Source organism: Chiroxiphia lanceolata, chromosome 14 (genome assembly GCF_009829145.1).
Source record: "Chiroxiphia lanceolata isolate bChiLan1 chromosome 14, bChiLan1.pri, whole genome shotgun sequence".
NCBI classification, from domain to species: Eukaryota; Metazoa; Chordata; class Aves; order Passeriformes; family Pipridae; genus Chiroxiphia; species Chiroxiphia lanceolata.
In genome coordinates, this window is record NC_045650.1 from 15695624 (window position 1) to 15721631 (window position 26008).

A 26008-nucleotide genomic window follows, 5' to 3' on the forward strand; every position below is an offset into this window, starting at 1 on the left:
CAGGCAGACATATAAACTTCCCCCAGCTCCTGATAGGCAGTAGTGTTTTTGGCCCATCAAATTTCTACCCTTAGCAACGCTGCTACTGCAGTGAGGGCTGGCTGAGCCATGCAAGGGCCACAGCCCAGGATCAACCACCATGTAGAGAAACCCTCAACCAGCCTTGGTGGAGGCAGGAGGGCAGGGCTGGTCCAGCACCATCGACACGCACAGTGCAGCCTTGGACAGATAACCCAGGGACAGGGGAGGTGCAGATGCCTGTGATCCTAAAAGAGCTTCTGGGTTTCTGCTGTGGAAACCCACGGCCCATTTTCATTGCACAAAGCCCAGACTGTGGAACTGAGGAGGAAAGGAGCAGCTGGTGAACAGCTCATCCCTCCCGGTGCATGAGGCTGCAGCAGCCCAGTGCCATGACAAGAAGTGCACTGTTCTAGTGCACTGATTGTCTGACCTCCGCACAGGGGAAGGCAGAAAAAGATTTAAGCATCCGGTGAACTCTTCTGTGAGATAATATAATCCAAATCCTGCACGCTTCTGCCAAATCCTACACCATAGATGTTGCTTTGTGGCAAAACGATGAAACAGAGACTGCATTGCACATAATTAAAGGAGGGCCAGGCAGTCCGGCTGAAGGCAGAAATGAAGCATATTCTAGAACTGCAATTATAGGCTTGACCTCAGTCTCTTCCTGGCCACAGATAAAAGGTTGTACAGAAAGCCTGGGATTTATGGGAAGGTGATGTCAGCAAACATTTCAGAATATTCACTGTCAAAATGCATCTAGTATCCACTCTGTACCCACTTGGCAAGTTAAAGTGTAAGCAAACCTAGTCATCTCCCTGTTAGGGGACACCTGAACATAAAACAGTGGGAAAAGGAGTCTGCCATTTGAGGAAATTCAATTACAAGGTACGAAATCCTGACTCCACTGAGCAAAAGTCAGCTTCAGAGAGTTTAGGACTATCCAATCTATGTGTTTACACAGTGACCTTGTGAACATCAAGGTCTATTACAAAGGTACAAGCTAGTTTCATTGAAGCATTTAACTTCAATTATCACTGCAACAAAAATTATTGGACAGAAGATTCCATATAGGATCAGACATGCAAAACAGCACAAACATTGGTGTATAAGCAAACACTGTGTGTGGAAGGAGTGAGAAAGTATACAGTTGGTTAAAGAAACATACCTACATCTACCTACAGAGCACTGTTGACCAAAGAACCTTGAATGATGGTAGAGAAAGTTTTGAATTTACTCATCTGAAAAATGTCACTTCCAAATGTCTGGGCAGCAACCCCACCCCAACCACCACACGGCTGCACATCCCACTCGGGTAGAGCCCTGCTGAGCTACAGAATGACACCCAAAAATGGCACTGCACCATTGTCAGGAAGGGGTCAAACCCCCACATCCTGCAGGGGTGTGACTGTCTGCTTAACTCACTCCTACTCTATTCCTTAAGCACAGGCACATTACCCTGGAGAATCAGAAGAAAGGACGTCATTTGTTTAATCATCCACGTGACTTCACCATTTTTTGCTATGCCCCAATTTCTTCTGGAGGTCCCTCATCTTTAAGTACTAGCTAAGCTCTATCTTGTTTAGCTTGTGAAATCTGATATATCTACCTTCTAATATGTTAAGACTACAAAGAGCCACACAGGCAGTGTGTGTGTTGTGCATGTATCCATTAAGACGTGTCTGTAGCCACCTTGGTTTGTAAATACCTGGGAAAGCAGGCAGGGAATTGCATTCTTTTTTCTTTTTTTTTTTTTTTCCAGGAAAAGTTAAAAAACTTTAATCAATCCAAATTTGGAAGTATTTAGAAATTCCTGGAAGTAAAAATAATAAAACCGAGCATATGAAATGCTTTAAAGAGGAATTTAATGGAAACAAAGTAATCCCACAAAATTGAGTTAGGATTTATTTTCACATGGTTTGGACTTAAAGTAATTCCAAAATCATGTTAACTGTTGGAGTGGGCAGATGACTGCTATGGAAGTATGCATTTTTTTTATAGACCTGGAGATTAAATGAGAAAGTAAACCTGCACAGTTTGTTGGCTTAGAAGTCACTGTGGTCCTCTGATGTAGTAACATCAAGCATCCTCCTTTTCTGAAAATTATTTAAACATTGTTTTAATTGAGTCCATGTGTTTTGTTTATTAGAGCTAGGCACGCTCGTCTCTTCAGCTAAGTCTGCTTTTTTCAGCTATAAAAGCCCTCAGGTGAGTAACTAAGAAGGACACATGCAGACATGATTTAATGAATCACCCAAAATACAAATACCCCAAGCAAACCTTCTAAGGGTTGTAGAGGTACAAAGCCAAATCATGATTTAAATGGAAGGAGAGGACTGGGGAAGGATTCAAACTTGCAAGTTTCTAAGGAAAAGGTCAGAGCTGAAGAAATGAGTATGGGGGATATGGGGCAGATGGTAAATAGCTTTACAAAACCAGTTCCTAAAATTAATAGCTGCCTTCAAGATTTATTTCCTGTCTCTGTATTTCATTTTTTCCATCATTTCCTTCTCGTTCAAAAGAAAGTGTGCCGTGTTTTTAAGTACAGATAAAAGCACTGAGCCAGGCTCTAAGAGGTCATTATGGAAAAAAGAACTAGGATTGTGTACTCTGCATTCCTACGGAGGCAGCTTCCCTTCCTACAGTGCACTCTAAACTGCTTAGCCTGATCTAATTTGAAGTCTCCCAAGACACAGGGCTCATGCTACCTCCCTTGGGAGAACTGAGGGGAGACATGAGAACAGTCTTCAATTACAGAAAGATCTGTTCCTAAAGGAGAGAATAATCTGTTCTCCAGTTTTCTGGTGGATATGAACTTCAACTGCAGCCAGAAAAATTCCAGTTAGACGCAAGAAAAGGCTCTCTAATGGTGAGGATTCTGCAGCACTGAAATAGATTGCTCAGAAAGCTACACAGTCTCCATCTGTGGAAGAAAACACTTAAGAACAGATTAGAACACATCAGTCAGGAATGGCTTAGGTAGAATTGATTCCTACATTGGGACTGGGATGCATAGTAGGTGATGAGATTTCTAAGACCTTTCCCAGCCCTTTTTCTTGTTCTGTAGTTTTGATAGATCTCTGTCGGCCAAACCCTATCCTTACTGCCTCTCATGTGAATACATTCACAAAAAAGCAGCAGAAGAAAGCAACAATCCTGGTGTTTTCCTTCTGTGGCCACAAAGGCAGTCTCAGGACTGACACTTTGCCCACATCGTTAGAGGGCAGCCAGTGGAGCAGGAGGAGGAATAGCCCCGCACACACCACCAGCAATAAACGCAATCTGAGGCCACTGCTGCTAAAGAGACTTTATCTGTAGTATTCTCTCTGTCAAATGCCCTTCTCAATCCTTTTAACTCCCAGCTAAATCTGTTGCTTTAAACTTCCTCCAGTTTTTGGTGACACAGTATGTTAAAGTTGCATTCAGAAAAAATTAATATGTGATGAATAGATTTTTCTAAGGTTATTACAAACTTGATGCTACAGCTGGTGCTAAGCAACCTACTGCCTTGATGGAATAAAGATAGCCAAGTGATTTACCATTTATTAAAGACTCTATTAATGATTTATTAATGTTTTATTAACTATTTATCAATGCAACCTTAGTAAAAAGCGTGTCTTGTTTCACAGCATCTTTCTGGTTTCTGCATTTATACAAACCTGATCAAACTATCTGCGAGGAAGCCAGTAATGCATGAGGGGCAGCCACATTTTAAGTGTGTGATGCATACTGAATTAAAAAACATCTCAGCCCGTTTCATCTTTGAAAGAAAGGATAAGGAATGAATGAATGAATATATAGACACATATAGACACATACATGGACAAGCAAATGACACTAAACCCTAAAGGAACACAAAGGCGATAACCCTACGGGTTGTTTTCATTCATATTCCTTATGAAGGAATGGAAAATTTGCAGGAGCAGTTGGGAATATCCTGATCAGTAATCTGGCCTGATTTATATTGGGCCAAAGGCTTCCTTAGGAAGGGATTTTGACACATTGTCAGTATTGACAGGAACATGATAGATAAATTCATGAATATACATTTGATTATCATGTTTCAACATTTAGAAAAAATTCTCATCACCAAAGGGATACCACACCTTTCTGCCTGTAAGAGAAAAAAACCCAAAAAAACAACCAAAAGACTTCAGTGAGGGTCTCCAAAGAAAGCAATTTTTTTTCTGGTATGAATGTTAAGGCAGGAAACACTTTCCTTATGCAAATATTTTAGCAGATTTATTATGAGTGGCTAGTGCCCACTACATATTTTTGAAGGAACAATGTGGTGGCATCTGCAATGATGTCTTTGTCATACTAGAATTTATCTTGTTGCTGTACCAAAACCTGCCTGAAATCCGTTTGGAAATACACTGAATAAATGTGTGAGTTTATTATTGAAAAAGTAGAATTTATTCTACAAAAAGTAACCATTTCCCTGACCATAACCTAAACCACAGCATTCACCTGTGGGTTTTATCAGTGATGACAAATAAGTTCCCTTTGCCAATTGGGGATGGTAAATTATTATTCCTTTCCATATTAACAAGAAGGGGACAGACAAAAATTATATTCAGTGAAAATGAATATAGAAATTGCTTTAGAAGCCAACAGAGGTTGACTATAAACTTTACAACATATGTTTTCCTTTCCTACTTCGTTAACATTTGGAAATCCACAAAGAAATATGGACATTTTCTTTTTCTGCTGAGTTTCTCCATACTCTCTGACTCCTGTATACCTCAAACTTTCCAATATATTTTCCTCATGCTGTAGCTTTTATAACTAATAACACTCATATTCTTTGCTTAGAGCATTTACAAGACAATAAAAAAATAATAAATCATGATTGATGTGCTTACTTCTCTAACCAATCTTGTGTATGTGAAGAAAAACAATGCTCCATATTATAGTGAGAAAGTATCTCAGCCCAAGAAGCTGTTTTAGGGGGAGAGTAATGAAGCTACACCACATGAACTCGCCATCAGATTCCAATTTAACAAGTCGGATACAATCCTAAAGGAAACCATAGCCTATATAACAGTGTGTCTATCCTGTCAAATTTAGCTTCCTGCTGGGCCCTGGGCCCAAACTGTGCACACAACAGTTCACTCCTGAGGTTCCTCTGTGAAACAGGTCGGATATTTTCTTCAGGGTCCACCTCAGGAAGATTATAAATATATACGGTCAACAACTGTCCTGAATGTGGCTCACATTGCCCAGGACAATCCTTCAATTTAATCCCAAGCAAGTTTTGTGCCCTTGAGCACCTTCTCATGGCATTTTTAAGACATGCATCACAATCCCCATAGGGACCTACTATAGAAACATCATTATGGTAAACTGCACAGAACAAGAGACCTGCAGCAGCTGTAGCCCTGCTCTTGCCAGGCTAAGGTTACCTGTATGAGTAGAGTGCAGGAAGGACATGGGAGCTCACAGAACATAATCAGCCAAAAAATTCACACTGGGTAAAAAAGGAACAGGGTCTTACAGCAAGCACATGGAACAGCTCTCTTGACAAGTTAGTTTTATATCAGGAGACAGGCCTGTACTCAACAATGTAACTCCCCATCCAAGACAGGCAGGAGGTGTCTTGTCTCCCACAGGAATACGTGGGGTTTGGTAAGGACAGCCCATAATGGCTGAGTGCAAGGAGAGGACGACCAAAGCTTTGAAGTTTTGCCAAGCACATGTGAGATGCTGGTCCACGTGAGGCTTTCCTGTTTCCATACAACTGTTCTTCCGGACAGACCTGATGGGTCAGGAACACGGAACTGTCAGAACGGGTCAGACCCGAGGTCCCGCTCTCCTGGGATGCTACAGACACTGTTTGGTGCTGTGTCTTTCACAGAGCACTTCAAGAACACCAGAGCAATCACGAAGGTAAGATCCGGATCCTCCATACTTACTAATTCTCAGCCTTTTCTGTTTAATATCACATCCATAACTGGATATTCAGTTAGCACCAGCTAACACCAGTTTTAGAGTCCTACAAGTCACTGATACACCCATAAATATTCAGGTACTTGCAGTCACATGTACAGGACCTAGTTCCAGAAAGCCAGGCATCCTTCAGCTGTCACTCCCAGTAACTAAACTAATGGCTTTGTTGCCCAATACGCAGAACCAGAGCCCTGCTGTGGACAGCATGGCCAAAGCAATACCTCCTGTTCTTGCCAGTTCCTCATCCCAAGATGCACAGCCATATCCCATTGATTTTATTTATTCAAAATCATACTTGTTGGTAACCATCCCCAGGGATGGCACGTTTAATTTTCATGAGGGCCCCAAGAGATAGGAAGTATGCATTGAACTGTTAAATACAACAGAACATCCTGGCACTACAACAGCATAATATAAACAAAGGCACAATAAGTCATAAAAAAAGCTAATTCTTTCAAAAGTTACTAATACCAACATATAATTTCATCTCTGCAATTTAAAAAACATTGGCAAAAAACCCATTCTCCAAGTAAATAAGCAACTGTGTTTTGAAACTATTCACTGCTGGCACTTGTTTAAGGGAATCTGGTAATTTGTTCCATCCATCCTGAGCTTCACAAGCAAAAAAGCATGTCTTGAATCGCCTGTTTTCTTCTCTGAAACTTAGGGTTCACACCAAGAGGAGAGCAGAACTATAATTTACAGTTACAAAACAAGACTACCCTGAGGCACTCCACTGTGCACATTTATACAATACATTACATCATCTCCTTTACATTGTCATATATAATCCATTCATGGTTTTTTCATACAAAATACAACAGTGAATTATGTAGTCACAGGACAAGACCTTATCAATGCAATCTATTATAAAACACATTTAGTTTCTGGAGCCACTTATGCCAATGTAGTGAAAAAATAAACTCTCCAAATTCCATAGCAGGCAAAATTAAATTGCTAAACTACAAAACTTCTTGTTCAGTAGGCTTAGCACAGAAACCATTTAAGTTTTATATTTTAGACCCATGCAACCAGCACATAACTTAAATCCTGAGAATATGATGAAGCTGAGTCCAAAAATCATCAGGAATTTGAAAACATTAACTTGTGCCAGAAGACACCAGCTTTAGTCTTTAAACAGGAGCATTAATTATCTAAGATGGTGTATGGAGGAAAATAAGAAACCAGATTAGGCAATTTATATGAGTTTAAAGCTAATTTTTTTTGTGTAAGCCATGATTTGCTTTCGTTAAGATTGGACTCTAAGTTGTTACTCATCAAATACAAAGAAATGAAGCCGCTGTACAATACACACTGAAATCCTTTACAAAAGCCGTTCTTTTGCCTTCAAAAGCAAGACTCTGCCAGCCCTCTTATTCTGCTTACCACACAAGCAGTATTGCAGCAGTATTGGGTTCTCCCGAGCGGGTGTGCCAGGGTCGCATTTGTTTTTAATATTGTTCTTACACAGTCTCATCAACACCTCAACTGTAATGTCGCTAAAACAGCGGTCTGAGGCTGAAGCAAAGACACAGTGAACACCTAGAAAAGCTCAAACCTGCCCTTCTTCACCATTTCCTTTTCCTCATTTATGTGATGCTCTCCCTACCATGTGTCTCAGTTGAGAACTTGCTTCTCCCTTCATGTATGAAGAATTCACTTTCCCCTAAGGAGCATGATTGTCTTCCCACTGCCTGCATCAGGAACTGTGAATCCTTTAGGGGCAAAAACTGCCTCATTTTTTTTGTCTTATGTGATGTCTAGGGCAGTGGTGGAACTTCTGAATATTGGTTAGAAATTAAGAACAGGAAATACTGGCTGGAAAATCCTGTGTGGACAACATGGCCAGTTTGATTGGCATTCAGCAAGCCCTGGATGCACAAAGAAACTCCAAACTGAAGCCTAATCATTGGATCCTCTAATTTTGTCACCTTTTGTAAGGTTAACCTTAGCATATTCGCCAAAGAATATACTATGGGTTCTCACCTGTAACAGAGAGGTAGAGCCCTTGCTGCCTCTCATGCTCAACCCTTTAATTCTCTTCTCTTACAGAAAGACCTAAGCAGACACCTGAAACCCTCTCATGCAACCTGGCATTTATTATAGTAATTTTAGCCTTTAGAAAAGAACAAACATTTCAGTCTAGATTTCCTTTTCCTCACTTGTGCCTTGAAGCAGGTCTGTTCCTGCATCTGTGTGTCCTGTAAATCATGCCAACACTCCCCTTTGATCCACTCCTGCTAAGCTAACAGGTGCAGAAAAAATGGATGCATGTTATAGGCGATGTTTTGATACAACATATACTTTTTTGGCATGTCAGCCTTACCTAAATAAGCCAGCCTAAAGAGTAAAGAAAACCGAAGCCAAAACATGCTGAGGGTTTTTTTTTTTTTTGATCTCCCTTAAGGTATGGAGGCTTCAGAGTTTTTCTGGTAGACAGATTCCCACTGTTGCATGAATTTGATTCCTCATTTCCCAGCGTGTTCTTTCTTACAAAGCTAGCAAGTTTGAGGCTGGAAATATGAAATACTTGGGAGTGCCACTAAGACATATGACAGCTGAGGATGCTTGGTCCTACACAGAGCGGTCCTAATGTCTGAAATCAGCATATTCTGACTCTATACCAGACTGATATATCCTCCTCCTGTGTCTGCATTTTTTAAAAACTTCTGACAGCAAACTACACTGAAACAAACTAAGTCCTAAAAACAGGGCTGAAAAAGGGCAAAGTCCATAACCTTCCTGTCTCCAAACACTACACTACTTTTTTTCCCACAGGAAAATCAATGAACAGGACACAAAAGCCACAGCACTGAAATGCAGTAAGTTTGGTGCTCTGGCATTTAGAAATCATATATCTACATTACTAGACGATGACATGTACCGTCTTTTTGGCTTCTAGATGGCCAAAAAGGAATAGCAAACTGTTCATTAGTAAAAGTTTATCAGGGGTCGTATGAACAATCCGTAACAAACTTGGAGCAAGCCCAAGAAAAGACCACCCAGTAGACCCATGGCTGCTGTTAGCTCTAAGCATTTAGTGATAGTTGCAGCTCCAGCTGGTGTCAAACACTGACAATTACCAGTTACCAAACAAAGATGAACTGGAATAAACCTGCCAAAGAATATTTTTTTTTTTTTTGCACAAAGTGCAGTGTATTATTATGTTCCAGCAACTACCAAAAAGGAGTTGTTGATCTCACTTTGCTGGAGACATACAAAGGCTGGATGCAGTAACACGGTATTCTTTTTGAAGGGTAACTTGTGTTGTAAGTGAAAGACTCTATAAAATGACAATGCTGCTGCAAAGTAGACAGAATGATACATTTAGTCAAATTCCCAGTCTAAGCCTTTTCAAAGAGCACAAGCAGTTAGTGCAACATTCCTTAGGGTTCCTGTATCCTTTCAAACATGATAGCTTTCTTGTACTTTACACTTATCATATTAAGAAAAATGGTAATGAGGAGATCATGACAACCTCTTTTAAAAGCAACAATGACTCAATTGCCAAGGAAAAAAGAAGTGATAACTATTTTCATGGAAAGAAGCCTCCAGCGAATGCCTCACTGTTGAAGCCCTGTTCTTTGTTTTTGTCTGAACTCAGGAATGGCAAGGGGCTGCTCTTCAAAAAAACTCTGAGCACCAGTTTTCATTTGATTGGTACAACAATACTTTTTCAGATAAACTGGCAGTTCAGACCTCTTGTTGAAAAGATTAGCGACTCAAGAGCTTAGAAATGATAAAATACTGGAATAAGTGGAAGGGATTAATTGGTTTGAATTAAAAAAAAAAAAAATTAACCACTACTGGGAATGTTCTCCTGCGAACCAAACACAAAGGGTGTGTTTTTTTTTTACTGAGGCTCAGAAGAGTACTTTTAAAGGTTATGGTACCTTGGTGTACACAAACAACATATTCTTTAGTAGGATATACCCATGGCAAAGAAATTAATGGATTACAAAGCCCCAAGGGGTCTTTAACACTCAGTGCTTGTGCAGTAAACTCCATCAGAAGATCTCACAGCATTCCTGACAAGAGATCAGTAGCTGCCATTTTCCAGCTTGGCTCCAGAGGTGAAATTTGGTCCATGCCTTAAATCACCCACTCAACCAGCAGCAAATGCAATGAACACTGCCCTGACCATTTCTTCCCCCCATAGCAACCTATGCCCATATGTGTCCATGTTGTTCCTGTTTTACCCTGCAAAGTATTAGCAGGTATCTCCACCTCCCCCAAACAATATTTACTTAGACGTTGCACAGAAATTTTGGAATAGAGAAAATACTTAAACAAGAGCTGCAAAGCATTGATAACAGGATTTCTAGTGACAGTCTCACCAGAGCCCTGGCAGGCCATACAGTAACACTTGCACCAGGTAGAATACACAGTGTACGCAGAATGCTGAAAAAATACAAATCTGGGCACTTAGGTCTGACCTTCAGATTTGTGTTTGTCGACAGTTCTTCCCCCTTGCCTCTGAACAGTGGTCAACAAACACCTCAATGCCTTGAACTTATAATAAAAGCATCTTCATTTCTAATGCTAGAAACTGACATTTTTGTCTGCTGACTTTTTCAAGGCTGGATGCCTGTATGATTGCTTTTAAATCGAAAAGAAACATGAGAAATTCTCGAGAAAAGGAAAAAAAGCAAAAAAAAGAAAAGAAAAAAGACATTCTGGTCTGATTTTCTAAGTATTCAAAGATATTGTTACACAGCTGACAAATCGATGTGGCAGGATCTACAGGCTAATTAAACAAATGTGACAATTTTACTGTGACAATTTGAAAACCCTCAAAATGCCACCCATACTCAGTATGCATTCTTCTCAAATGCATATTAAAACCCATGTACTGTATTAAGAAATTCAAAGGAACCTATATATTCAATAAAAACACAATTATAAGCACAATGTGAAATACACAGCTAAAATAGACTGAAAGTTCATAAGGTTTCTCGGAACATTTAATTCAGTGACATGCTTTCTTTAAAGAAATGTTAGAAATTCTCTATAGAAATGGATAATTCACAGTATGTAGGGTAATTTTAAATATCTGATTGAGCCTTGCTTTTGCCCAATTATCACACCAGTAATTCCAGCTGAGGACATCAATGCACTTTGCTAGCAACCCATTTAACTTTTAATGAAGGCGGTGTGGGTGAGGTCCTATTTCACCATTTCATAGAAGGAGACACTGTGGAGCAAAGGGGCATCTCAAGGTTATTCAGGAAAATTAAAGGTAAGATGTTTTATCTGAGTGTATGTATTCAAGCACTTATTGAGAAGGTGTTCAAAGAGATGAGAAGATGAACCACATCCCACCCACAAGCCCCATGGAAGCCAGCAAGCCTGTGTGTCACCCCATGACTGCCCAAGGAAAAGTCCACCTGATTGTCCAGGGGCTCTCCCAGGAAGAAATAAATACTTTTTGTTCCATAAGTCAGTGAATGTCTGTTTTCTTGCCTTATGAAAAAGAGATTAGGAGTGACTTTGGTTAAATTTAGACTGCAGTACATTAAGAAACTGGCAACAAGTATTCCTGGTATCTGCTGTAACAGAACACCAGCACTCATTTCCTCTGAGAGAAACAATGAGATTCAAAGTTGAAACTTCAGGTTTGCTCCAGGTGTCATCTCTGTCCTGTTTTCTTTACTTTCTTTCTCAGAGCACAAAGCAGTAAAGCATCAAAAGTTGCAACATGCAAGTGCAGATAAAGCAGCAAAACTGAGCAGGCCTCAAGCGTCTGGTCTCTTTTTGGTCCATTATTTTAATTTCTCTAGTCCTTTCTTCACATACATTTCTTTTAACCATCAACTATTTTTGTAAAGGTTTTGATTGTCGTGGCCAGCTCCAGCTTCAGAAGAGAATTTCAAAGAGGGGAGCTCTTGAAACTCTTTCTGAAGATTTGTTGAGCTACATCTTCCAGCCCAGTGTTCCTTTGGACACCCCAAGTCTGCCTAGCCTTTTCCTACTCTATTTTTCTTGAGTAACCACATATGGCCGTTTTATCCTTCGTGGACCCCACCAGCTTCCTCGGCAGCACTAACTCATGGGGAAGCTTCCTACCAGAAATTTAAATCTGCAGCACTTGCCCTCAGGGCTGCAGAAATGGAGCCCTTCCCTTTTGTGAAAGAAAGAGACACAGAAGATCTTACAGACATTTCAAACCAAGACTGTTTCTAAAGCATGCATTCATTTCAGAAAGCCTAACTCGATTTTAATATGTTTTCAATGTCTTCATTCTGTGCCTAAAGCAATTTGTTATGTAGAGTACACATTATTAATCTACTTAAATGAAAGGTAACGTTGCTAGCAGTTTAAACACTCAGTGCCCATATTTAACCATGTTTCATTTTGACAGGACAAGATGAAATAACAGAAATGATTAATCTGAGACCAGAAAAATATTCTACTACCTCTGTCTCAAAATAGGACTAGATTTTTTTTGTTTAATACTCTGGCAGTAAGCTGTGTAAGTGGAGTATAGGAGCTTCAGATGGCTTTTCTGCTTGGCTGCACTGCAGACTGTGCTGTAGCTGTTACCAGAAGTTTTGGAATCAGCAGCAGCACTCAAAGACAGACACACAACAGGCTCTGAAGTTCTTAATCACTTTTTTATACAACATAAACTCATGCAGCCCTCAAGGTCCTTAAGGGAGCTTGAGCCAAACACTGTATTGGTGTTGTAGCATTTAAAATTCTCCACTGAGTTCAGCACTTGGGCCCTTTTTCTGTTCATGGGAGCATACAAAAGTTCAAAGTTGATCTGACATCCCAGATTCCTTGGGTCTGTTTTCTCTACCTCCTTCACTCAAAGATAAGGGAGTTACTCTTTATTTACAAGGATGAAAAGGGATGAGAATTCAGGTCCAATGGGTCTCCAAATTGGGAGCAGGAATCTTAGTTTTAGGACACTTTCTGCTCAACTACAAGATTCCATCAAACTGCTTTCCCAGATTTTTTTTCTCTCTTTCACTTATTTCTGGAAGTACAATATTTAAGGTATTTGAAAAAATAACCAATACTTTTAAGTGCCACAAAGAGTGCATCTGATCTTCCACAGAAGCTGGAAACTTACTATCTTTTCCTCTAAGACAATGACTTTGCTTCAATTACTTTCTTGTTTGAACTGGGTTTAAAACAGTTACTTTGTATTGTTTCATAATATGTAATTATTCCTATCATAACGGAGTGCTGAATCAGAGAGAGGATGCTGAGGACATAGCATGTTGCAATACATAGTAGATTGTTTCTGAGCTGACTATCAATAAGGAAGAAAAACTAGAAGTGCTTGTTTTCATACAAAAGAGATGCTGAAGAGCTTGGAAAACAAGCTTCTCTTCCTCATTGGCAGTCATTCATTTATCATTTATCAGGGGATTGATTACTTTCTTTCTCTTCAGGAGCAGTAATACATGTCCAAACCCTTGTGATGTCAGCTCTTTTTACAGTAATTTTAGTAGCAATGGTAAATCTGGCAACGACAGCAGAATTATATAACAGTACTGAAATCAGCAATATTTCAATTTGGCAGTACAAAAATATATGCTAAAATATTATGGTAAAGGAGATAAGAAAACAGAATTGAATAGCGAGTTTGAAATAGGTGCATGACAATCTCTCTCTCTCTTTTCCTGAATACCTTTTGTAATCTTTTTTTATTGTTACAGTGCAGACAGGCTGCAATAGACCCACATAATGATCAGATTTTACATTTCAAAGTTCTTTGCTAAATAATTTATTTAATACTGCTATGAAAATAAAACCTTTATTTGATAAATGTGCCTGCAAGCTGGAATCAGACCTTGCTTGTCTGTCCTGACAAAGGTCTAATCTTTTGCTGCCTTACATCTTGAAGAGGCATTTATCCCTGTAACAGGCAGGTGCAAAACACCAGCTTTCGAATACAGGAAACGCTGCACACCCACACACATTTGTCAGAACAGACAGTCAACCTTTCCTCCCTGTCACCTCCCCAACAGCAGGAGCCTGCTCAGCGTTCATCTGGCAGCACAAAGCAGATTTATACTATATATCTACATCACCAGTGAACTCCTCTCATACCTAACCTGTGCCATGCCAGTGGCCCACAAAACCAGCTGCCTTAAGGTAAATACTCGGCACTGACTCATGCCAACTTCCCACTCAGCCTAAAGTTAGCTCTGAGCTCTCGATGTGATGCACCCTCCAGTTAATACAGACAGTTTTGAGGTGTCTGTCTTCTGAGGTGCCACCACAGTGTTGTCCCTGTAAGGGTGAAATGGCCAAACACTTGAATAATGCTGTTCTGCTGTGCTCAGGTGAAGCACCCAGGGGCCAAGGCCAGGCTCTGTGTGAAGGGTCTGCTCTAGGCTGGGGAAACCTAAGGCTGACATCTCGAACTCCCAAAGAGCCTTTTCAACTGCAAGCTTACACCAGGCAGTCCTCAAATGACTCCAGCTATTGATCTCACCCTGCCTGTGAGGATACTGGACAGTGCACAAAATGCTGAGAAAAGGTTTCCTTTGACCTTCCTGGAATTGTTGCTGAATGCTTGTGGTGATACTGAGACCAGAATTGAGCTGATCACCTACCAAACCAGGAAGGGATTGTTCTCAAAGAAATACTCAGCATTTCCATTTTATGGAACGAGACTACATCTAGAGAGTCATCAGAGCAAAGAACTGGTCTCTGCTTTTATGTATACCTAAAGTAATGCAGAGGTAACTCCTTTTTATTTCATAACAGCAGCAGCAACATAAGTGGAGTTGCTGCCAATTTATACCAGTGTGGGATGAAGAAGAATTCAATGAACTCAAATGAGATCAGAGGTCAGTAGAATTACCTCTTGATTTATTTTGATGCAAGAGCAGGAAGTGGTTCTGCCTCCATTGAGAAAATGCTGATAAAAAGCTGAAAATGCAATGGCTTAGAAATTGCTAAGAAATTAATTGTTTTTATCCATCCAAATCTCTGTGTACATGAGCAAAGTCTAAAGGAAAAAAAACCACCAAACCTCTCAAAGCAGGCTATTACCCGTTCCTTGCACGCTTTCAAAGGCTGCACACCAGAGAAGGGACAAAGGCCACAGATCCACATTTACACGTGGGTTAACTTTTCAATCCATTTTTTCATTTCAATAGAAATAATAAATCACCTTATCCTGGAGAAAGAAGCAGCTTGACACAAAACATACAGTGCTGGGCTATTTTTATAGCACACCTAAGACGTATAGGGATTCATTTATTTACTCAGCTATTTAAAAGTGGCTACTCTTACTCATTCTCTGGACAGCTAAATGCCAGGTTGCTAAGTTACTGTTACTTGACATCATCTCCTCCCCAACGTGTTCCCACATTTGACAGGTTCACATGATTTACTAGGCCAGTCAGCTCGTTATTCACTTGTCCAATGACGTCTGGATAATCATTTTAAATTCACATCATGTCCTCCCCAGCAAGCCCCCAGACTCCACATGAAAATATTTAAACTGCCCGTCAGCTACTAAGTGCATTTGTAACCACGCTGGACAGCATACCTGTATTTTTCAAATTACAATTATTGTTATTAGGTTTAGCATCATTCTTCACTGTTGGTTTGCATTTTAGAAGAGAAAACAATTACTGAGGGGCAAATAATGGGCTATATCTGTTACAATCTAATTTTGCCATGTGAACAGCTCACTTCAGCTATGGATGAGACATATTAAATCTGTTAGTGCTTTCAATTGGTGTGAGGAAGGTAATACTACACATAATTTGTCCAGTCAAGGGCATTTTCACCTGCTGATCAATTTACATATTCTCCAATGTCATTAGTCACCAGAAGACAGCCATAAAAATTACAGACTTGGCTTATTTAACTCCAGTCATTTTAATACTTATTACAATCTGAATTATATTTAGGATTTGTTTTCCTTCCAGACTAGAAAGCCTTTAATTAATATCACAGCTGTCCACATAACATCAGAAATCCATCTAGCTACTTGATGCCTTACTACAGTGAATATGCACCTACAAGAATTCTTTTGTTCCTCTAAGCAGGGACAGATTTCCAGACAGAAGTGCCTGCCCAGATGGTTAGAACACAGACAGGAAAGCTGTCTGTGTACAGAGCAGAGCCTCACTTCTGCAGGATTACATCTAATCGATTGACTAAACACCCAGCCCAAAGTTTCAATTTACACTACGAGTCCTCCAGAAGATTTAGTTAAATAAAATTTCCTTTCTTTCTTGGGAGATGTTGTATGTATGCTTATCAACTCTTCACCCAGAGGTAAACCAATGCTAAGGAAGGTCCCTTCTGTGCTCTCTACAGGCAGGAAAAGGATCACTGCTTGTTCACCCCCAGTGTCACCCACACACCCCCCTATGCCTGGGCCAGCACATGGTTCACATCACATGCAGTGACAGCAAGGCATGCTGATGTAAAGCACTGGTACAAGTGGCACAAGTAACAGCTTTGGAGACTGGTTTTAAATGTCAGTTCTCCCACCCCATCTGCACTTCGTATCACAACATTTCAATGAACTCATTTTTCAGTGGCTGCACCATAGCAAGTGACAATTTAAATCCATATTAATAAAATGTGAATTACACACACATACTTTTAATTGCCTGTCTTCCACGTTATCCACGCTTAAAACCATTACATTGGTTTAAAAAAAAAAACAAACACATTTTGGGACAGAAAAAAGTGTACTGACCACCAGTGTACTTGCCTTTATCTTTCAACTCTGTATTAGCAACCTGTACTAAATGCAAATCTGTACTATCATCAAGTTTGGCCTTAGTTGTACACGAGATGCTGCTGCTGATTATTATTATTTTATTGATGTTGTTTTCACGACCTTCTCAGTCAGCCTGGTTAGAAAAGTAAAATCAACAGGAGACTGGTCTGCCATTAACCTTTGGTTGTAGTATTGGGAGCAGTCCTTAAAGCATTTACACAGGATGACATAAGTAGCTAAGTGTTTCAGGAAATCTAAAGGACTGTGAAATTTTGTCTCTAAAGACTCAGGGTTCTGAGCGGAGTCAAGACCTTTCCCCTCACTCGGTTGAAAATTTATGAATATAAACTCAATTAAACCTTTTTTTCCCAGATTAAAAAAAAAGGAAGACAGATTAGGAATTGCAAACCTCTACAATTGCAAAAACCATTAATCAAGTTCAGTTTTAAAAAAAAAGAGCTGTGTAAAATCAGGGGTCATAGATCTCAGCGTGAGTACGTCGTCCCTGTAAAGGCTAGCAAAAAATCCCTCCAGAGTAATTTTGTCTTTCTGAGGGGTGGAACTAAGTCACCTTATTCCTCAACTTAAAAAACAAAACAAAACAAGACAAAAAACCACCCCAACAAACAGAAAAAAAGCCAACTTCAAGGCATGCAGTGCTCCAAGAGAGAGCACTTCTGACCCTTTGGGGTGCACAGCTAAGCAGAGGGCACAGCCCAGAGCAGATGCTGCCAGTGGTTTCCTTGGTCAAAACTCACAGTTACAGCCCAGCTCTCCACCTTCAGGACCTGACTGTCGTGGAATCCTTTGTCTTTATCTTTGCAACATCCCTGACAGGACAGCAATGGTAATAACCTATTTTTTTTTTACCTAGGGAAGCTGTCATCAGGCAACTGAGACCCACGCTCCCCAAAGTTCTTCAGAGCCTATGTAAATGGCTCCAAAAGGCCAAAAAGTACCTGTCAGGGCTAGGAGCTTAATCCAGGTTCTCAAAGTTCAAATCTTTGCTGAAACCAAGGGTCATTCTTTCACCTGGAGCAGACAGCCTGAATCTCCTGACAGAAGGCTTCCATGGGGAGCCTGAAGACTGGATTTTGACCCATTCTCAGTCAGGTGGGGCTGGGTTAGCCAGGTCTTTGCTGGGCATCTGCAGCCAGCAGTTAGAAAGATCTGCTGGTTTGTATCTCTTTTTCAGGTGCCCATTATATGTCCCTGTGAAAGATATTCCCAGAGACATGTAATCCCTGCCAAATACCTGCTCTGTCCACCCCAAGAGCCCCCCCCGAGTTTAATGGCCCACGAGTGGCAGGGGTGGGGATTCTGCAGTTCATCCCCATCCTCTGAAGGCAACAGCAAGTCCTGCTCCACTCCTGGCACGTTTCAGAAGGAAGCCTGGGACATTTTGCTTGTTTCTTGACTCAAATTACAGTCATGGGGGAGGAAATAGGATCAGCTCCTCTTGATTAGAAAAAAAAGACATTTCTGCTTCCTGTGATTTATATGCACTGTTCCCCATTAAAACTGTCACCTGGATGATTGATCCCTGAAATCCACCACATCACATTTTCTTTTGATGCTGTTTACTGAAAACAACTGCTTTCCCCAGCCAACAAGTCATTCATTCCAAATATAGTAATGAACCTAATTGAAATATATAAACAAGGGAAGAAGACATTTAAAATATATCAAGTATTTCACACAGCCTTTCAACATTTCCTCTGCATTTTCTCCCTTAGTGTTCTTTAGGTAATAAACCCCTGCTCACTTTGAAGGTTGAAAGCAAATGTTATTTATTTCCTTGCACTCATTGCTCCTGGGTGCACATGCAGATACTCCTGTGTTACTGCAAGTCTGCACATGAATGCTTTCCTGCTGCTTCCACAAACTTCTGCAGCAACACTGCCAACCCATAAAGACATCTCTGTCAGCCTCAGACAATGTGTGTACACAAACCAGGAACAAGTTTCCCAAACTATTTAACTCTGGATTACAATGGATACTGGGAAGCTTATTTTATTTTATAAGCAAGAGTTAAGTCCATGTCTTTGCAAGGAAGTTGGTATGACTGTTACACACAATTTTAGGTCTGGGTTACTCTGCTGCACTAGCTCTTAGTAATAAGGACATGGTTAGCAGAAATTCCCCCTGAAATTTTATCCCTTCTACACCAAAAAACAGCAGGGTGCCTGGGAATCCCAGGGAGGTAGCTCTGACACATGGGAAATTCAACCTGTGAGGATAAAAACCGAAATCCCAAAGAGGCACTGGTGGGTTGCAAAACTGCCCCCAGGCAAACCTCATTGTCAAGAGAGAAACTCAAAGTTGGGTGTCTGAGGAAAAGCCCATCTTACATTTAAAGTAAGGCATATGACTTGTTGTGCACACTCCCCTTTCTCTTGTTACACAATCTTGTTGAAATTAAGCCATGCTTAGTTTGGAGTTGTAATTTTCTGTATTCAACCACTGACCAGAGATCCCAGAAAAAATGCCTGTAAGTTTTTAACAAAACCATGAATGATGAGCAACTGTAGTCTGAGGGAAGGAGGAAGACTGTAGGTCAGTTTGTGAATAGGAGAATGAACGCAGCTACACATCAGGGTAGGAGAGAAATGCGTCCTGGATAGACTCACAGAGACTGGGAGCTTAACAAAGAACAGGAACGTGTGTAAATCCTGACTGAGACGAGCTGGCAGACGCAGAATATTAGGTGAACTGATCTTAGAGCACTCCAGGCCTACTACTTGGCTGTATCTCTTTAATACAGACCCACTGACATGCTATTATTTAACTACAGTGTTAAAGACAGCCCTACAAACCCTCTCCTTGCAAGATGAAATAACAGCATTAAAATTTATACAAAAGATAAAAATGCAAAGGGTATTACTCACCCGCAGTATTTCTTCCACACAACTGGAGTCATTGGGAAGGGTAACCTAAGTTTAAAGAAAAAAAAATAAAAATGTTTAGTCAGGTGCTGGATGCAAAGTTCAGTGACTACAACCACACAGGTGAACAGCTAACAAGCAACTGCCTCTGTTTGAAGACTGCTCTATCCACACTTGCTGCCTACCAAATTTACCAGTTCAGATCAACATAAATCATCAGCAGGACCCACTTTGTCAAAAGTTGTTTTTCTCTTGTACACTGCTTTGTGCTACTAACAACACTTTTGAAGCAATAAAGTACTCTGATTTCCTCACAGTTGAGAACTGGCACTAGAATTGCCTGAAACTTCTGTAATTGAAGAAGATCCCACTGTTACTCCTATCGGCAGCCTTCAGAGAGAAGGAGAGGTTTGGTTTAACTTGCCACATGCTGCAGTGAAGGACAGAGGTGATAACAGTTAGGAGAAAGCTGTTATCATCAACTATCTTATCCTACAGCTTAATAGGCTAACAGCCCAGACAGCTCTTAAAACTTAAACATATACTGTAGTAAAATACTGGTTGGACTATAGGGGTGGTTGCTGATTTTGTTGTCCCTCACTTCATCAGCCTGTTGCAGGTTAAGTATCCTCTGAAGCCTGCACAGCACACAGGAATCCACCTCGAGAGGCTTGACAGCTACTCCTTTTCCCCTTAAAAAGGTGCAATATATCTATGTACACAGCCATACCCACGCACACACATGGTGGTGCTACTAATATATTCCAACTGAAAACACTTGTTAAATGGTATTTACAGCATTTGTCACAATCCCTCATTCCAAGGGCGTGAAAGAGCACAAAACTTTTAAATACTGTGAACAATTACAGAAAGAACAGGTAGACATGACCTGTATGTACAATCATTCTGCAGCAATTGCAGACAGCTGTGATGGGCTCTTATCATGGGGGAAAAGCAGAAGAGGAAGAGACAATATTCAGGAAGATACCAGAGCATAGGTAAGTCCTTCGTGCCATAAATATTCAGTGAGACTTTTCTGCCCGAAGCTTCTACCTTATTGCCCTTATTAACTAGTTTGGTAAAAGATACTCATGACTAAATTTAATCCCTGTCATCCTTATCTGCTGTAGAGCTTGACCAAAAGCACTGACCATGGCCTTCCACCTATATTTCAGCCAGCAGTAAGCTTCAAGAATAAATCCACACAGCTACAGAAGTCAAAGACCACAAAGACCTATTAGATCACCAAGTTTGTGCTCTGCTAATATAGCACATTTCCCCTATATTTTCTAGTACTGTGGCCAGTCTGACCCAAATAACTGTAGGGAAATGGGTCTCCCATCCCTTTCCTTAATAAAATATGCAGCAGTGTTGTAAACTATTTGGTACTTTATGAGCATAATGGTTAAAATTTTGCTTTCAGTGTCACCTCAGCCTTTCTGTAGAGCTCCTCCCACTACTCTAAAGTAATTCATTACTTCCCTTCACATTTGCACAGACATGCAGAATTATACTCCACTTTTCTCAAATGCTGTATGTTCAACTTTTACCTTCTTTCCTGATAAACAACATTTTCCTCCCCTTTGGCTTATTTCATCACAGTTCCCTGAATTCCCAACAGTTCATCAGTATCTTGGTAAAGAAAGAATTACCCAAGTGAATACGACTACACTGCAGGGGTATTAGTGATTTTTATCTACTACAGATTACAATTTTCCATAATATCACTTTAAACAACCAAAAAAAAGAGCCTTACCTTTTGTCCCCAGTTTCTACTCAGCTCAAATCCCAACCAAACCTAGGCTGAGAACTGCCAGTGGATGGTCAGCATGAACTGCAACAGGCATGCAGTCCACCTTCACAACGCATGACCTGGACTTCACTGGATTTCCTTCATCTCCCTACTTTTCACTTAAATCACTGCTTTCCCCCTCAATACCTGTAAATTCTTTGCTAATCTGTGTTTTCCATTCCTCATACCAGCTGCCCATTCAGTGAGGAATACAGTTAATCAAAAGGTTAGCAAGCAGGGGTATTGCTGCAATGTGCAGTGGGACACTGGGAGTACATGTGTCTCTAATACACGCCTCATTTTTTTCATTGAAAAATAAGCGTGTTGGAATATGACAAAACAAAACAAATACTCTCCCAATAAGCTTACAGTGTACACAACGAACACAAAATTTCTCACAGCAGTAACAGGAGCAGCCCAAAAGTCAGCTGAGTCAGTCAGACTGGGAAGAGTGAGAGCAGCAGAGGTACAGAAGCCCTCTCCTTATTTAACATCCCTCCCTCCCATTGCACATGCCAGCTCTAATGGTTAGCCATGGTACCATGTGTATTCCTTTGTTCAGAAGAATGATGACTGTGTACTTGGCTATTAATACAGGGCAGACCATGTTCTTACTTGTCTCACAGTCCTCTGACAATTCACAGCCCTGTTTAAGTTTACATTACTTCACAACTAATGATAATAATAACAATAAACATACCATTTTACTTCAATAAAGCCCAGTATATATTATGCAATCAAAACCAGCTTCTGCTGGCAGCACTTGCTAATAACTTTAAATGCTCATGCATCAATTTAATTGTGTTAATGGTAAAGAAGATTTTAATGGCTTGACAGAACTTTTGTTCCCTTTGGCATTGCTTTGTTTTGAATCACTGGTATTAAAGTAATGCAAGATGTCAAAGTGCTGTGATTGTCATATAGGGAGATCCAAGTAGGAGTTAGCACAAAGACGAAAACATTTAGATTGATGCAAACATTAAAAGAATAATTATTACAACATGGCTATCAGAAAGAAGATCAATGTAAGAGTCTTTCAGTACATTACTATTAATGGATTTCTAAAGAAATGAGACCATTTTTCTAAATTCATGCTGCAGTTGCACATTTTAAGAGACTTGAAAGGCACAGATCTATTAGAAACTCAGTCTGTCTCAGAAAAAAAAAAAGATAAAACAACCTCTCGACCTTTCAAAGCGTGAATCAAAAATTGCAAGTTTAATTGTCCATAAACACTTGCATTCAGCTAACAAGTGTGAGCAGGCCCACATGGCACACCATGGCATCCAAGCATAGATTCATCAGGACAGAACAAAACGGAGCAGATACAATATTCATCACCAAGTGCTAGCACTATAACAAACTGTTATTAGAATTGCCATTAATAAACTGCCACGTTCCTCCTGTAGCTTAGTCAAGATTCATCCCATAGTACTACTTTCCCGATCTAATGAAAATCAAGTATTTTAGGACCCATTATGTGATTCTACACCCCCCCCCACACACCTCCACTCTCCTCTTCAGCTTTCATCAGTAACCAGAGTCTAAAAAGGAGGGCACAGCTTGCCCTTGTGCATGCCTTTGGTGCTTTTCCTCCTTTGTGAGCAGCATGGTCTAACTCAGCTGGAAGGACAGATTTGGCTTCCTCAAGACCAAGTGGTGGCAATTCACATCATGAGCTCTTCTCTTGGCTGGCAGTGCATCCACAAACCCCAGACTGAAAACCAGTGAATGCTACATAAGCTGCAGACAGACGTACTGAGGTAATAAAACTTCAATCAAAGCAAGAAGATTTCACAACAGCTACATGCTACACTGAACTCATCTTCCAATTTCCTTTTAATCTGGCAAAACTCTTTTGCATCAAAACACTTTGTGTTTACTTTTAAATATTGTTTGCTAGGAAAAGAAAAAGGAAAGGTCTGATGGTCACAATATTCTACCCAAGACAGTATTCTAAGGCTCTCTTTGCTTTTTGGTCTCACGGGAGAGAGAAAAGAGCTTAAATGATGTGAAACCAAAGGTCTAATGCATGGTTTGGGTGGCTCAGTTCTGAACTTTAAAGGGAGGGAAGCAGGGCAGAAATCTAAGAGGGAGGGAATAGTAGCTTATAATGTTATGCAGATCAAATGACATGGGGTAAATGGCTACAATATCTGATGAGTCCTGTCAATCTAACCTTCCATTTATTCTTTCAACAGTTCCTTGACCACTCTTACCTCCTGGACAATTTATAACCTGCATGAGATCAGATTTTGTTTTTGTGGCACAGAAAAATCATATAAAGACCCCTTTTCCTGTAATTTACATCCGACAGCAAACATTTCTCAGAAACATTAGCAACACAATCTTCTGACAGACTTGTCGGAATAGTTCTGAAAATTCAAATGTGGTGCCATAAAGCAGAAATACACAGTGAATAATGTCTTTGCCAGAACTGACTGACTACATTTTCATTTGGATAAACTGTTCATGAACAGTCCCCCCGGTTTTACTGATGCGCGATTGGCATCCAACAAGTAATCTCCTCCTCCTATCTTTGTTTTATTGAGAAGGTAAGTGTAGCATGTAAAATGAATGTAGGAACCCGTTCTCATTTCTTGCACATGAGCACCTATGTGCTTATACAGCAAGAGCTCAGCTTTCCTTGTCATCTTCTTTATCAAGGAATCCATTTTGACTCTGGGGAGATGAAGCTCGTACTACTGTTTACTCCTTCGAACACAAATTGATTTTTCACTTGCCAGCATGAAAAGATCCTGTGCATGAGCCTTGATTGATCACTTCCAGTGTGCACCACACAGTGATAAGAGGAAAACACTTGGGAAACCAGAAATGGCAAAACTAGGCCAGTCAGCAGAAGCCTTGTCCTCTGAATGCCTTCAGCTCCTGCCAAGCTTCCCATTAACAGGGTGCTTGGTGTTTCTGATTAACACAAGTTTTTTCTGATTAACAAGTGGGAAATGGATCAGGCAGTTTCCAGGTACAAGACATTGGATTAGATGACCTTTGAAACATCTTTCCAACCTACATGAACCTATGATTCCATTTTTGTGATACACTCACTACAAGCCTAAGAACAGCCAATACTGCACCTGTATTTGAACAGAGGATGCACCCATGCCCTTCCAACACTGGCTTTCCATTGATTGCCATCAGTATTTCCTTGCATGCTCAGCCTTCAATTCCCCTCTTCAGTCATTCCCAACACCCCCCTTAGCTGCCACCTGACTACACATTTCTCCTCCTGAGCAAGATTGTTCCGTGTTTACTGCAAGTAACGTTCTCATCTCTGCTCAGAGCCCCACTGTTCCAACCTCCTTGGGTTGTCTCACAGTTCATGCTTCTCTCTGTTTCCTCTCTCAATATTTTGTTCAAAAAGGGTCACTCCTGTTAAAGACACCTGAAATAGATGTCAACTAACCTCCCTAGATGGGAGGACCCTGACTATTCCTTACTAACCTTAGTGCAAACCCACAAGAATGGGAAGAGCAAAAGAGCAAGGAATGAATATTCCAAGCTGATGTTATGGTTTTTTTCTGGTGTATTTATGGAGATACCACCAACATATATTAGGGATATATGGGTTTGTTTTTTTTTTTTTTGAGGAAACTGAATGAAGTCAAAACATGGTGGTATTAAAAACCCCCCCAAATTCCCCAAAAAACCCAAGCTGCTCCCTTGGTATTCAGATACATATACATGTTTTTCAAGGGGTTATTCACTCTCAAGGGAGCCATTTGTGGGTCCCAAACAATGTATATCCACTGTTTTCTTTTAGTGCCTCCACCATCCTGGAACCAAAACACCATGAGAAGACTGCATTTCCCATTATTTTAACCCCAAAATATCTCCTGGGGCTTATTAAAAAGTCTGTGAAAATATATACTTTTCACATACATAAAAATTTAGGAGAGAAAGAAAAACTATTGCCTAAAACAAAATACAGAGAGCTGCTCCTCTGTTCCTCCTTACTACAAATACTGTAGAAGCAGTTGTGTAAAATATGCATTTACTGGAGAATCTGAAACACGAAAAAGTTTTAAGGAGCAAGTTAATTCATTTGTTAAGCTAAGACAGCCTGGCCTGCAGTCAGAGCTGCTCTTCAAGTGCTGGATGGAGAAGTTTATGCCTTTCCCCTTGAGTAAAGCACATTAGCTAGGAAAACCAGCTTACTAGTGCGGTCCAAAATGTGACTGAATCAGACTAGCACTGATTTTAGTGAACTTCCCAAAAGGTCTCTAGTTCAGAAGCCAAAGCCCCCCACAATGGGTACCTTTAGTTTCATACAAAAGCCAATGACTCCAATATGCTCCTCTCCAGTCACCCAAGAGCCAGACAAGCCACTGCAGTCACACCAGGTGGGCTGACCAGCCCACAGACTGGAAGGAATTGCATTTTGATCTCCCTACAAAGAACTCAGCTTACAACAACCTCCGGCTCCAGGCAAGCCCAACTGCAATGACAACGTTTTTTCACTGCCATTTAGCTCTGCTACAGTAACTTTTGAACCAGACTGACCTGGATGTGACAATTGTATTTTTCTTCTTCTTCCCAGTGTGTACTGTATTTAGCCCACTTTTTTCTTTTCCATTTCTTTGATGTTTTCTTTTAACAATGCCATTTCAATGTTGATCAGCATGAAATAGTCTC

General features: G+C 40.4%; 1 protein-coding gene across 6 annotated transcripts in view; it reads right to left on the reverse strand.

Annotated features, from left to right (window-relative positions):
• AFF2 (AF4/FMR2 family member 2) overlaps positions 1-26008 on the reverse strand; it is a 336618-nt gene that overhangs the window by 136538 nt on the left and 174072 nt on the right. For all 6 annotated transcript variants that reach the window (XM_032701864.1, XM_032701860.1, XM_032701861.1 and 3 more), the window contains exon 4: positions 19567-19611. In XM_032701864.1, coding sequence (XP_032557755.1) covers positions 19567-19611 — 45 coding nt within the window. The remainder of the gene's footprint in view (positions 1-19566; positions 19612-26008) is intronic.